The sequence below is a fragment of the Nicotiana tomentosiformis genome, chromosome 3 (genome assembly GCF_000390325.3).
Source record: "Nicotiana tomentosiformis chromosome 3, ASM39032v3, whole genome shotgun sequence".
Classification (NCBI taxonomy): domain Eukaryota; kingdom Viridiplantae; phylum Streptophyta; class Magnoliopsida; order Solanales; family Solanaceae; genus Nicotiana; species Nicotiana tomentosiformis.
This window is the reverse complement of record NC_090814.1, coordinates 151111087-151125813: the sequence shown is the minus strand read 5'-3', so window position 1 is coordinate 151125813 and position 14727 is coordinate 151111087. Positions and strand designations below refer to the sequence as shown.

The 14727-nt window shown below is 40.4% G+C and overlaps 1 protein-coding gene across 1 annotated transcript; it reads left to right on the top strand.

Moving 5' to 3' along the window:
• Positions 1-114: 114 nt before the first annotated feature.
• Positions 115-5462, top strand: LOC104092484 (uncharacterized). Its single transcript, XM_070199374.1, has 4 exons — positions 115-198; positions 1068-1580; positions 4986-5168; positions 5244-5462. Exons 1-4 carry the CDS (start codon positions 115-117, stop codon positions 5460-5462), a joined length of 999 nt encoding a protein of 332 aa, XP_070055475.1.
• The last annotated feature ends 9265 nt before the right edge of the window (positions 5463-14727 follow it).

Below are 14727 nucleotides of genomic sequence, written 5' to 3'. Positions count from 1 at the left end.
AGCCTCCTCAACCTCCTCACTTTTATACACCTATCGTACCCAAAATCAGGACGACTCTCGGATGCTCCAAATCACCCAGCATAATATTTCTGTCCCCTCTTCATTCAAGAGTTTATGGAAGTATGTTTGCCATCTATGTCTAATGTGTGCCTTTTCCACCAATACGTTGCCATCCTCGTCGTTGATGCACTTCACCAGGTCTAGGTCTCTCGCCGTCGTCTCTCTCGCCTTGGCTAGACTGTACAACTTTTTATCCCCGCCTTTGTCTTCAAGTTCTTCCTACTATTATTCAAACGCTACCGTTTTCGTCGATATGACCGCTAACTTCACCTCCTTCTTCGCCGTCTTATACCTCTCCCTATTCGTCCTCTTGTCCTCCTCATTTTTGCTTTCCACTAACTTTGCATAAGCAACCTTCTTGGCTTCCACTTTCCGCTTTACCTCCCCATTCCACCACCAATCACCTCGATATCCACCAAAGTTACCCCTCGAGACCCTCAACACCTCTCCTCTCTAGCTACTTCCCTAATGCAACCAGCCGTCCTATCCCACATATTAGTTACATGTAATTTCATGCCAGGAATGTTATAATTTTTGATGCTGGTTGGTAACCTTCTGCAATCCCCCCTCCTCTATCAGGGTTTACCGGCTATTCGCAGCTCGTATAGGCAGAGTTCATTAAGAGTGTGTATTCGGTATTTAATATAAGTCTATAGTTGTCCCCTTTTCCTTACCGGGTGTTCTTTTCCTTGGACGGAGTGATAAAAGACAGTAGCTTTATTCCAGCATGTACTAGGTTTTGTTAGATGTATATCTTTTTCCGCATGGCAGGCATATCTATGCGGGTTTATACAAATGAAAGAACATAATGTGTTTAATATTTTTATTAGTTTTTTTCTTCATCCTTTTATATCCTTTTGTGGGCATGCAATGTTTTGACTTTTGAGTATGCTGATGAGGGCTATTGTGGTTTACCTTTTAACTTAAAACTTGACGTACTGTAGTTCAAAGTCTTTGAATTTTGAAACTGTACTGAAATTAATGTGTGTTTCCCTACCATTGAACAGGAGAATGTAGATGGCGCTGCTGCTGAAGATGCTTCGGATGAGGGTGACAATGCAGCTGCAGATGAAACTGCATCATTCATTGCAACTTTATTGCAGTTGTACAGAGATGCTTTAGCAAATAATGACGATTCAAAAGTTGCAGAGATAGAAATTTCCCTCAAGTCCATAGAAGAAGAGAAAATTGAACTTCAGAGAAAAGTAGCCTCATTGACCGAAGAACTGTCAAGTGAGAGGGACCGGGTTCTTAGAATCAACGCTGACTTCGACAATTTCCGTAAGAGAACAGAGAGAGAAAGACTTTCTCTTGTGAAGAATGCACAAGGGGAAGTTGTCGAGAAACTTCTATCTATTCTGGACAATTTTGAGAGGGCGAAAATGCAAATCAAGGTGGCAACAGAGGGAGAAGAGAAAATTAATAATAGTTATCAGAGCATTTCTAAAAAATTTGGGGAAATCCTTGGATCTCTTGGTGTTGAGACCGTGGAGACAGTTGGGAAGCCATTCGACCCATTGGTAAGTTTCTGAAACCCGTGTTTCTAATTACAAGTACAGATATATTCCCACATACATACACATGCTTGAATATTGTAAAGTTGTAAATTAACAAGATCCTATACAGCCTAATGCATGTGCACATTGAGATATTGGTCATTTAATATCCTATAGGCATGGTTTCTAACGGGTAAAAGCAGAACACATTTGAGCAAAGTAGAGAACCTATAGGCAGGATTTCTAACGCATAATAACTGAACACGTTTGAGAATAATAACACATTTGAGCAAAGTAGAGCACCTATAGGCAGGATCTCTACACATTTCACTACAAGTATTAAGATAAACCCCCTTTTCTCAGTTTTACTAATACCCCTAATTGTTATTACAACATTATTATAGACCCAATGAATGGCATAAATTATAGAATAAAATAACTATAGTGAGCCTACAGCAGGCCCAAAGATATACCCAGCCAGGCCAGGCCTTCATTCCCATGGTTCACAACAGCCCAGAAATTACATCTTCATTGACATAAGGCAGCCAGAAACCAATTGATTCATCCAGTAGGTAGAAAATAGAGTTGAGCAAATAGAACCAAGACCCTAGTGTGTCAGAGTTCCCAAGGGCTTTAAGAACCCAGGGCAGTGCTCACACTAGGGAGGTTGATAGGGGAAATTCAGAGAAAGACTAAGAATCAAATCCTAGTGTGTCAGAGTTCTCAAGGGTCTCAATTGGACTCCGAGCAGTGCTCACACTAGGGAGGTTGATAGGGAAATTCAGAAAAAGACTAAGGACCAAATCCTAGTGTGTCAGAGTTCACAAGGGTCTCAATTGGACCCCGTGCAGTGCTTATACTAGGGAGGTCAAATGGTAGAACCTAAGTAGCCTTGGCTTTCAGCCGGCTAAGAATAAGAACTCAAAAGAGACCAGGCGGTAAGGGAATAGACTAAGGTTAAGGGACAACATTGAGAGATACAAGCAGATTCAAGTTGAGCATATAGAACAGGTAGTAGAACATGCTTAGGTTTTGAGAACAGACTTAACAAAGTTTCAGAAAAATAAGTTCAACACATAATGCATATACTAACAAGACAAGTTTGCAAGATTGATGTACACAGACTCATAGTAAGAAAAAGGTTCAGATTATGCTAAGTATAGATGCTAGTGTCCCAAGAAGGGATCATATCAATTGGCAACAGAACTTAACAGAATGAGAACAAATTAAGGCAACTATTGGGAAGTCAAGATATGGTAGAAGCATACAGGATCAAACATGCTACATGTCATCACAACAAATTCAGAAACAGACTTATGCTAGACACTTAGTAAATACATTCATGCTTAGTCATCTAATTCATAAAAGGGGATATGAAAGCATGTTCAAGTAACTGGGTTAATAGCAAATTTAAACACTAAAGAGATAGCTAAAGTGCAAAGGTTCTAAACATCAGTAACACATAGGCTAGGCAGACTTAAAAAGAAATTAATTAGCTCAAATCAGGTCTAAGCATGTCTCAAACTACAAACATAATGGAATTAAGATTAGAAAGGCCTAAAATTGAAGTAAGTCAGTCAGAATTGCACACGAGAACAGCCCAGAAACGCATTGACCCACAATCTTCAGAAGTGAAAACATATGCTGATGACAGGTAAATAGGAATGAAATGATAAAGGTTTGGTAACTCACCAGTTAGGCGAAGAACAAGAAAGAACGGAAGTCCACAGTGTTACGAATATCAACAAAGAGCAAGAACCTAGAATTTCTTGCCTTTGCTTTTAGCCGGCCAGGAACCAGAATATAGAGCAAGAGTATTAGAGAACAAAGAACACGCAGCTTTAATTTCTTTTTAGTATTTCTTAATGATTCCTCTCCTCCGAAAGGGGAATATGGAGGGGTTTATATAGCAGTAGAAACCGAACACCCAAACAAGAAAAATCATCAATCAAATACTAGAAAGGAAAGAACATCACATGCAATCAAAATCAGTAAGGAAAAGAGAGAAATTTCAAAAACCTAGTTTTAGGGAAAGTACAAAAATCGGCAGAATCTAAAAATAAAAAATCAAACGTTGCACAAAATAAGATGAATATAGACAGAAACATCGCTTAAAATCAAAGAATCAAACCAATTTTGGTTCTATATAAAGAGATCAGAAACCCTAATTTTTAGGGTAAGTAAGAATCAACAGAGATACACGGAGATTCATACCCATAATAGAACAAGAATGAACATAGACGGAATAGTACAAAGGTTAAGAAGTTGAACCAACTTTGGTTCTATTCTGATGAGATACGCTTTCCATGTTTAGGCAAGTGGTATAGAGAAGGATCCGGTACCAGGGAAGAGTCGTATATGGCAAGAAATGGCCGTATAATCCCATGTCTGGTCGGATTAAGAGAGGGATTTGGGGGAGAAGATGGCTAGGGGGAGGGGTGAGAGAGTTCAAAGGCGGCGGGTAGTGAAAGTGATTTAAGGTTAGGGGAGTGTTTGGGTAATTAAAAGGGAAGGGGTAATATGGGTCGTTGATCTCAGAGAACAACGGCCACGATTGGCTGGGAGTTTTGGGTCGAGTTGGGGGTTATTTGGTTTGGGCTTAAATGTTATTGGGCTGGGACTGGGTGGTCTAGGTCCGAAAATAGGTAAGGTTTGGGCCAAATTTTAAATACCCAATGTTTAATAAATAAATAATTTATAAAAATAATTAATAAATATCGAAAATATAATTTATGCACTAAAGTGATTAAAAATAACTATTTAACATTATAAAAATATAAAAAGTCATTTTCTGCATAAATAATGTAATTATATATGCATGTGGGCTATTATTGCAAAATATGCAATTTAGCCTTAAAAATACAAATGTAGTTATAAGAAATGCACTGAAAAATATTTAAAACCTTATGCTGGTATAAATGATAGGTTTAGATGATTAAATCATCATAAAATAATTTGGAGGATAATTATTGGATATTTTTACAATAAAAATGCAGAAATAAATTGGTTTAAAGTCTTTAAAAATCATGAAAAATTATGAAAAATACTTGTGTATGCTTATAAATCTAATGATGATGGATATGCACTATTTTGAAAGTGTATATATATATATTTAAAATATGAGGGAAAAATTGGGTATCAACATGGGGCAAAGTTATGCTGCCCCTTCTGAAGATCCACAAAGGAGGAGGAACGTTACTCTTTCGGTCTCTATCGGATGCAACTTGCTATCCCGGCCGGTGGAGCTTGATAATTATCTGAAGCTTTTGGCTTCAGAAAAAGACTAGGAAAAGATTCAGGCACTCTCGGGAGAGTGCTTGTTGAATAATGTCATGCACAACGCCGCAACGGTACGTTCTTTTCTTCCTTCATTACTTCTTCTACTTTTGTATGAATGTATTCTAAGTTTTACTTCTTTTTGTTTTATAGGCCAACTTTCTTGCTTCTGAGGGCCTTCAAAGGTTGATTCGTGAAAAGGAAGAACTTACTTCCGAACGGAATCAACTTTTGGGGGAACGAGACCAAATTGTTCTCCGCCCCTCGGAACTGGAAAGCAAAGCTACTGAGGCCGTTGTTTTGGAGGCTTGCTTACAGCAAAGCGAGCAAGAAGTGGTAACCCTTAGCTAAGAAATTGGCCCGCTGAGGGTTAGATTTGATGAGGCTAAGGCCAAATGGGCTAAAGTCCAGGACGTCGTTCTTGCTGCAACCGAGCGCGAGGCTGCTACTGCCGAAAAAGTAACTAACTTAGAAGCAGCCTTGAACTCCAAAATCGAAGAGCTTGCTGCTGTGGGGGAGAAACACGCCCAGCTAGAAGAGAAGTACAAGAAAACTATCAAGCATAATAGGCTCTTTAGTTCAACTGTCCGCGACCTTGACGTCAACCTCAAATCTGCTAGGTCAGCTTAGGAAAGCCTTTCTACCGAGGTTACCCGACTCAAAGAAGAACTTAAGTGCCGAGCGTCTTCCCTCTTTGTTGAAAAAACTTACGCCATGTACATCATGAGGAGAAAAACCTTGGAGGAGGCCAAAGCTGGTATCATCGACTTTGATGCCGAAATTTCTAAGGCCCGAGAGCTGGAGTTAGCTGCTAAAAATGGACTCCCGGCATAGTCTGATGTTCCTGGTTCTTCTGGTTCCAGTTCAGAATTAACGAAAACTGAAAAGGGATCGGAAGGTGACGATACTGAAGACCAAACCGGGGAGGCGCTAAAGTTTGAATGCGAACACTTCTCTTCCTCCTGGTTCCGGAGGCGCTGAAGTGTATCTTTTATTTTCCTTTTCCCATTTTAAACTTTTACCGTTTGGCATGTTCTTGTAAATAAAGACATATTTTTGCTCTAGTATCGTTTAAGTCTTACTTTCGTTTGAATATCCATGCAAGTCTTTAATCTTTGCATTTGCTCAAGAATTCAGCGCACGTTTTCCTGTTCGTGCTATACTATGTGTGGTCTCAAATGTGTTTTCCTCGAAGCACTTTGTTTCGAGCATTATCCCTTTTATGTGAGGGTTTCTATAAGTATTTGCGCAAGTTTACTTTTTGTATTCTTTTCATATGTGGCTTCGGGTGTATTTTCCCCCGAAGGCATTTTTGATTCCGGGCATAGATTCTTCCGGAACCAACCCTTTAACGTGAGAGTTTTTATAAAAGAGGGCCCTCTTATGTTTACGGTGATCTTGAAGAGTACGTCTCCTGTTCATTACGGCACTAACATTTAAAGTACTTGTTTAACTTTCAAATGACAAAGTTTATATATCGTTCAGACAAGAAACAAGATAAAAATAAAAGGATTTCATTTTATTCCTTCTATTTTCAAAAAATACATAAGCATTTGCTATGCTGAAAAGAAATTACCATTACTTATGGCTATCTTGTACAACTTATTTCTACGGGGCTGACTGCACAGTCTCCGATCCCGATGATGCGTTTAGTTTTTGAATTTACGTTCCCTGATTGACGTGGCAGTCATTGTTGCAGTATCCTCATATCATTCCCCTAGTGTTCGAATGCGAAGAATGCAAATTGGAACACTGGAAGTCTTGTATCTTCGGAAATTCCACTAATGAATTGCTAGATAATCCTCAACTTGGTAACACAATTTTACTTCCCCTCTGAAATTTATGCTATCGAGCGAAGGAATATCTAACAACCCTCTAGTGGTTTGTGCTTGTGAACGGTTGGGTAACCTTTGTTCTGTAGCAAACTTAACTTCCCAGTGGGAATTTGCTATCGAACCAAAGATTATCTAACCGTCCCCAAGTGTAAGCTTGCTTGTTTTCCTTGCTATCAAAGGTCTTATTGTTGTTGTCTTTGTAGTATGCTTTCTGTTGCTGCCTCGTTAAAAAGCTTGCCAGAAAAACCCAATTTGGACAAAAACTGAATGAAGGGAAAAAGAGTTTAGCACATACTTTCCGCTTGAATAATGTTCATCAACAATAATATCTTTTGAGGCGTGCCACGTTCCAGTTGCTAGGAAACTTGTCTCCATTCTGGTTCTCCAACTCGTATGATCATTTCCCAGTGATAGCTTAAATCCAGTAGGGACCTTCCCACGTTAGACCTAGCTTCCCCACGTTGAGCTCCCAGGTGTTTTAGGTTACTTTCCTCAGAACCAAGTCTCCTACTTTGAGATAACGGAAGTTGGCTCTTCGGTTATAATATTGCTCCATTCTCTGCTTTTTAGCTACCATTCTTACATGCGCCAAGTCCCTACATTCCTTGAGTAGTTCCGAGTTGATTAACATCGACTCGTTATTCGATTCTTCATCTGCCAGAAAATATCTCAAATAGGTTCACCTACTTCCACCGGGATTAGGGCTTCAGCACCGTACACAAAGGAAAAAGGAGTTTCTCCTGTACTTGATTTGGCCATTATTCGGTAGGCCCATAGGACTACGGGCAATTCTTTGGGCCATTTGCCTTTTGCCGCTTCCAACCTTTTCTTGAGGTTTTGAATAATCACTTTGTTTGTTGACTCCGCTTGGCCGTTTGCGCTCGGATGATAAGGGGAAAATGTGATCCTCTTTATCTTCAAATCTTCGAGGAACTTTGTAACTTTTGCACTGATAAACCGTGTTATGGTTTCCCACAGGAAATCAACCACTTCACGTTCTCCAATCTTCTGATAAGGACCTGCCTCCACCCATTTAGAAAAATAGTTAGTCAAAATTAAAAGAAACCTTACATTTTTGGGAGCCGGTGTCAGCGGTCCGACAATGTCCATCCCCCATTTAATAAACGACCATGGGGACAGAACCGAATGTAAGGGTTCTGTCGGTTGGTGTACTAGTGGTGCGTAGCATTGGCACTTATCTCATTTTGGTCCGAAGTCTTTGGTGTCTTGTTCCATGCGGGGCCAGTAATATCCTGCTTGTACCAACTTCAGCACCAAAGAATCTGCGCTCGAGTGATTGCCGCATATCCCTTCGTGGACTTCCCTCATGACATAATTAGCTTCTGATGCTCCTAAGCATCGGGCCAGCGGGCCTTGGAAGGATTTTCTATACAATTGGCCTCTCTTGAAGCTATATCGTGCAGCTTTGGCGCATAACGCCCGTGATGCTTTAGGGTCTTCAGGCAACTTCCCGTGCTCGAGATAGTTGATTATTTCATTTCTCCGGTCCCAGACCAGACTTGTCGAATTTACCTCATAGTAACCATCCGTATCCAGGACTGAGCTCATCAATTGTACTATCGTCCCGGATTTCGATCCTTTTATTTTCGTCGATGATCCTAAGTTTGCTAATGCATCCGCTTCTGCGTTATCCTCCCTCGGAATGAGAGTGATTGACCACTCCCGGAATCGCACCAAAAGAGCCTGGACCTTTACCACGTATTGTTGCATACGTTCTTCATTGGTATCAAAGATCACGTAAACCTGATTTACCACCAGCTGTGAGTCACATTTAATTTCGATAACCTTAGAATCATGTCCCCGGGCCAATTCGAGCCCTGCAATCAAAGCTTCTTACTCTGCTTCATTGTTAGTTAAAGGAATCATTCTGATGGCTTGCCTTAGGGTTTCCCCCGAAGTCATGATTAAGACTATTCCGATTCCAGACCTCTTTACATTGGAAGTTACATCCGTAAATAAGGTCCAGACCTCCGATGTCGATTCTGACACCATTACTGCCTCCTTGGTTGCCAGAGGCAGCAGTCTCGGACTGAAATCGGCCACGAAGTCAGCCAAGACTTGTGACTTAATTGTTGTCCTTGGTTTGTATTCTATGTCGAACTCACTCATTTCGTCGACCCATTTGGCCAATCTGCCCGAGAGCTCGGGTTTATGGAGGATGTTCAGTAAAAGGGAAAGTAGTCACCACATCTATCGGGTGACATTGGAAATAGGGCCTCAGCTTCTGAGCGGCAACTACGAGAGCTAAGGCCAATTTTTCCAAATATGGGTAGCAAGTTTCTGTTCCCGTTAAAATTTTGCTAACGTAATAAATGGAAAATTGCGTACCTTCGTCCTCCTAGACTAAAACCGCACTTACCGCAACTTCTGAAACCGCGAGGTAGACTAGCAAAGTTTCATCATCTTTTATTTTTGAGAGCAATGGAGGGCTCGATAAGTACTTCTTCAGATCCCTCAGAGCCTGCTGGCACTCCAGTGTCCATTCGAAATTATTCTTCTTTCTGAGCAGTGTGAAGAAGCGATGACATTTTTCCTATGACCGAGAAATGAACTTGCTCAAAGCCGCTAATCTTCCTGTGAGCCTTTGGACTTTCTTTACGTTCGACAATTGATCCGGGATGTCCTCTATGGCCTTGATTTTGTCGGGGTTTATCTCAGTTCCACTTTGTGAGACCAGAAATCCCAGAAACTTACTGGAACTTACCTCGAACACGCACTTCTCAGGATTAAGTTTCATGTTATGCTTCCTCAGGATGTCTAATGTTTCTTGCAAATACTTAAGATGGTCAGATGCATTCAAAGACTTAACGAGCATATCGTCTATATAAACTTCCATAGTCTTTCCTATTTTCTTTCTGAACATCTTATTTACGAGCCGTTGATAAGTGGCTCCGACGTTTTTCAACCCGAAGGGCATTACATTGTAACAATATGTACCAAAATTCGTTATAAATGAAGTTTTTTCCTGATCTTCCGGGTCTATATTGATTTGGTTGTACCCGGAATAAGCATCGAGGAAACTCATCAACTCATGCCCGACCATGGCATCAATCATTTGATCGATATTTAGCAGTGGGAACGAGTCTTTCAGGCACACCCTATTAAGGTCTTTATAGTCTACACATGCGAAATTTATTGTTCTTCTTAGGAACTACTACTACATTGGCTAGCCAGTCCGGATATCTTACCTCTCGGAACGAACCGATTTTAAGTAAGCAGGTTATATCTTTTTTGGCGAATTTATTCCTGGCCTCAGCAATAGGGCATTTCTTCTGCCTTACCGGAGGTACGTTGGGATCCAAACTCAGCTTAAGCACGGCTATATCCGTCGGGATACCTGTCATATCCTCGTGCGACCATGCAAAACAATCAGCATTAAATTTAAGGAATTCAATAAAACCAAAACTAAGCACCGGGTGCAGTCCTATCCCCAGATGCAATTTTCTCTCTAGGAATTCCTCGAACAATGCAACTTGCTCCAGATCCTCCGTCGTGGACTTTGTTGCGTCCTTCTCTTCTGGAACTTAGAAATATCTTGGCACCTGATATTGTTCTGACGACTCTTCTTTCGGGCTAACTCCTTCTATCTCGGGAGTAGGTGCCGGTTCCTATAATTGCTATGCCGTGCGTTCTTTCCCTTTGCTACTTGAAACTGAGATTGTATTCATCTCCCTTGCTGTCGGTTGATCACCTCTTATCTATTTGATTCCTTCGGGCATTGAAAACTTCAGCAATTGGTGATATGTTGAGGGTACAACTTTCATATCGTGTAACCATGGCCTTCCCAGGATGATGTTATATCTCATGTCACCATCTACTACTTCAAATAGAGTTGTTTTCATTACCCTTCAGCGTTTGTGAGCAACAAAATCTCTCCCCAGGTCGTCACGCTCGCAAGGTTGAATCCAGCAAGGAGCTTTGTTGCCGGAATAATGCTTCCAGTGAGTCTAACTTGCTCCAATACTCTCTATTATATGATATTAGTCGAACTTCCTGGATCTACCAGAACATGTTTAATCTTAAAATCTAAAATATTTAAGGAAATTACCAGTGCGTCGTTGTGTGGTAAGAGCAATCCGTCTGCGTCCTCCTCCGTAAAAGTGATATCGTCTTCGTGGAGTATTTTACTATGAGTTATTGATACTTTCATCTTCTTTGCTGCCGAAAAGGTGACCCCGTTAATCTCATTCCCCCCCAAAGATCATATTGATCGTTTGGCGTGGAGGTTCTTCTCCTGCTTTCGGAAGTTCCGCATTGTCTCTGTTACGACCATAATTGTTCTTAGCTCGGTCACTCAAGAATTCTCTGAGGTGACCGTTCTTCAATAGTGTTGCCACCAGCTCTCGGAGGTGTCGGCAGTCCCCTGTCCGGTGACCGTTCGTACCATGGTACTCGCACCATAAGTTGGGATCTCTCTGGCTGGAATCAGATCTCATAGGTCTCGAGAATCATGCATCTTTAATGTTTCTCATGGCTGACACTAGCTCCACTATACTAACGTTGAAGTTATATTCCGATAACTTGGGGTAAGAAGGATACCGAGACCCCGACGTCTCCTTGTCCTGGAGTAATCTATTGTTACGACCACAATCGGTCCCTCTATCAGCGATGAACTTGTTTTCTGCCCGGAAGTTTCTGCCACGGCCTTCAGTCCGCTCGTAGGGCAAAAACCGGCCTCTCGAAGTTCGTCAGTCCGCATCGTAGTCATCCTTTGATTTTTTTCTCTGCTCTTCTCCCGTCCTTTGGCCGATGATGTGGAACCGACCTGGTTATCTTCGATCCTTATCTTTGACTCGTACCGGTTATTGACATCTGCCCAAGTTGTTGCTTGGAACTCAAGCAGGCTCTCCTTCAGCTTTCGGAAGGCGTTTGAGCTTCTCGGGTTCAATCCTTTGGTGAATGCTTTAGGTGCCCATTCATCCGGGATAGTCGGGAGCAACATTCTTTCTTTCTGGAATCGGGTAACGAACTCTCTTAATAATTCGGATTCTCTCTGTGCGATCCTGAATATGCCGGCCTTCCAAGATTGTACTTTTCTGGCCCCGACATGAGCCTTGATGAAAGAATCCGCGAGCATCTCAAAGGAATCTTTGGTATGCTCGGGTAATAATAAATACCATGTTAGGGCTCCCCTCATGAGAGTTTCTCCAAATTTCTTTAGCAGCACATATTCAATTATGTGAGGAGCTAGATTATTTCCTTTTACCGCCATAATGTAGGTGGTAATATGCTCATGTGGGTCTGAAGTCCCGCCATACTTTGGTATTTCAGGCATTCTGAACCACTTCGGGATTAGTTCTGGTGTCGCGCTCGACTTGTAGGGCAATTGAGTATACTTCTTTGAGTCTGAGCCTTTTAATAATGGCGGCGCGCCCGGGATTTGGTCCATGCGGGCATTTACTTCCCTCATAAATCGTAAAAGTTCATTCTTGAATGGGTCGCTCTCGTTGTTGAGACCGGATCTGCTCCCCCCAGCCCCGTCAGATCCAACTTCTCCCCTGGGAGTGTTGTTGTTGACTCTCTGCATCATTTGGTTTGCGGGAACACCAGGAAGAATTGGATCTCGTCTGTTTGTATTATCCGAAGCCCCCGATAGTGCCTGCTTTAGTTCTGTCATAACCTGGTCCTGCCGCGTGAGATGGCCTAGAATGATTGCCTGTTGCTCTCGCAGGATCCTTACAGCATCCACGACATACTCCTCATCAGCATCATCGGGAGTTGTCTCTCGAACTTGTCGAGAGTTCTACCTGTCATGCATCGGCATGGCGTCATTTCCCTCATTGCGGGTGTCACTAATTGAATCCTCAAAATGAGGTTGATCCCCTCAAATTTCAGGGTTGTGCGTGTTGTTAACGGTGTTATCTGCCATTTTATGAATTTTTCTAAGACAAAATAATCAAATCACGTTAGTAAAAAAGGCAAGGATCAATTTAATTGCACGGCTGTCTAGGCCCCACGATGGGCGACAAACTGTTTACCCGTAAAACGGTACAGTTGAATTTATACGTGATTTCTAGACAAATGAACTAATTTGATCCTGAAATAATGCAATAATTGAAGAAATGTACAACACTTAGCCTTGAAATATAGATGAAACAACAGAGATGACAGTTTCGAGAATAAGATTTCCGGGCATAGCAATGATGAGATTAAAAAGCAAGAAAGTAAGATTGTATTAAGCTTTGTATAGAATGTAATATATGTTTAGCCAGAAAATTCGTGTCCTTTACAATGATAACTGAGCTCACTATTTATAACTATGTCTAGGGAAGAAGGTTCGATAATCGTGCCCTCCTTTAATGTCAATTATGAGGGCCATTGATGAAGACGTAACGGTAAACATAAATGCTAAATTCTCTGTAACGGACCGTCGTTCTTAATGCTGCAGAATATACCCTATTAAATGCTACCGGGCGTAGAGTATTTAATACACCTTTATGAACGTTATCCTTTCCGGTGACAAGCGGAATTGCTGTGTTCGGTCTTCGGCTATCCCCGTCTTGGGCTTCATATGTCCTCCCTTTAGACGACCACGTGTCATATCATATTTCACCCTATACAATAGCCGCTGTAAAAATAATAGCCGAAAAAATCTATAAAATTTATATATTTTTTGTGTATATATACGTTCTGTAATAGTTTGTGACACGGGCTAAAAGTGATAATACCCCTTTATCTTTAACTAAAAATCTTTTATTACCCCCAAAAAAAAAAAAAAAGAGTGTTATTTTAAACATCAATTGAAACTCAATACACTAAGTTTCATTTTAAATAGTATCTTATTCTGAAACGTCAATCAAAAGATCAGACAGTGGCGTGCAACCTTTTTTGAAAAAGAAGTTAAAAATACTAAAAGTACATTTTTATGTGTGTGCGAAAAGAATTAAGAGTATGTAGTGTCTTTTATGGTTGTCTTATTACCAGGTTTAAGATTCAACGTAGCAATGGTGCCATTTGGTTTTGGAGATATGGCTATTTGGAGGCTCGAATTATTTACCCTAGAGGTCAGTGAGCAAACAGCTTTATAAAAGGGAATTTGAAAAGCGAAAAGAAATCGAACTAGTATTAAATAAGATTCAGTTGCAGGTAAGAAAAATTGACCTTTTACCTTCTGTATAGAAGAAAAATCTTGTGATGGTACTACTGCCTTGTATCCGTAAGAAATCTATCAGCATTATTCACCTATAAATTTTCTCTTATTTTTTTCAGTTTTCTTGCTTTGGGTTTGGGGGGCCTCTCTTTTTCTAGCTTGTCAGATAGACCTCAGATGGATTATTTTGTCTACTTGTCTAATTTGGAAATTATGCAGACCAAGAATCTTAAAAGCCTTTGTCACAGCTAAGGCATTTTTGTTACTAATACATCAGATGTTATAAAATTTCGAATTTCCTATGTAATTTTTATTTTATTTTAATTGGTGTCCTGTTATGGTCAGTGCTTGATTACGTCAATGTTTAATGCGTGCAAGTCTCTTTGGGAAACTAAAGTATTTATTTTTACCATAATAAGAGAAACTAACAATCTAAAATCAAAGTGTTGCTTTCAAATTCATCATTGAAGATACAATTATTGCACCAATATTAGCAGCTTATAATGAGAAGCTATGCACGAAAACCCAGAGTTTCTGTAGCAGTTGAACGTGGTCCAACTTATGAATGTAGTAAATTTAATGAATTTAATTTGTTGACAGTGTAAGCAATATTTACATGCATTATTAGTGCTATTTCACATGTTATAGTATGTTGCATGTGTATTTTCCATGTTATTAACTGAACTTATTATGACAATTACTTATATTTATCTTTTAGGTAATCTAAAACTGATAGTATAAATATTCGTTTATATTATAGCAAATTAAATCAAAATTAATAACAAGCAGACAAGCAACCAACATCCTATATTTCGTTTTCTAATACTACATCGAAACTGGTAGTTTGGACAGATTTCAACAGTCTGATCGCTGGAGCCTTAGTTGACAGCTACATTATTATAATTCTATAATCTCGGAAAACTGTGGTCCATTCAGGTCAAAGGACCTT

Bases quoted from the DNA above. Each gene is read 5' to 3' on its own strand.
- LOC104092484 (XM_070199374.1), top strand. From the start codon at position 115: ATGGAAGTATGTTTGCCATCTATGTCTAATGTGTGCCTTTTCCACCAA. The intron at 199-1,067 runs GTCTAGGTCTCT...ACCATTGAACAG, and splicing joins TCGTTGATGCACTTCACCAG to GAGAATGTAGATGGCGCTGC. The intron at 1,581-4,985 runs GTAAGTTTCTGA...TTTGTTTTATAG, and splicing joins GGAAGCCATTCGACCCATTG to GCCAACTTTCTTGCTTCTGA.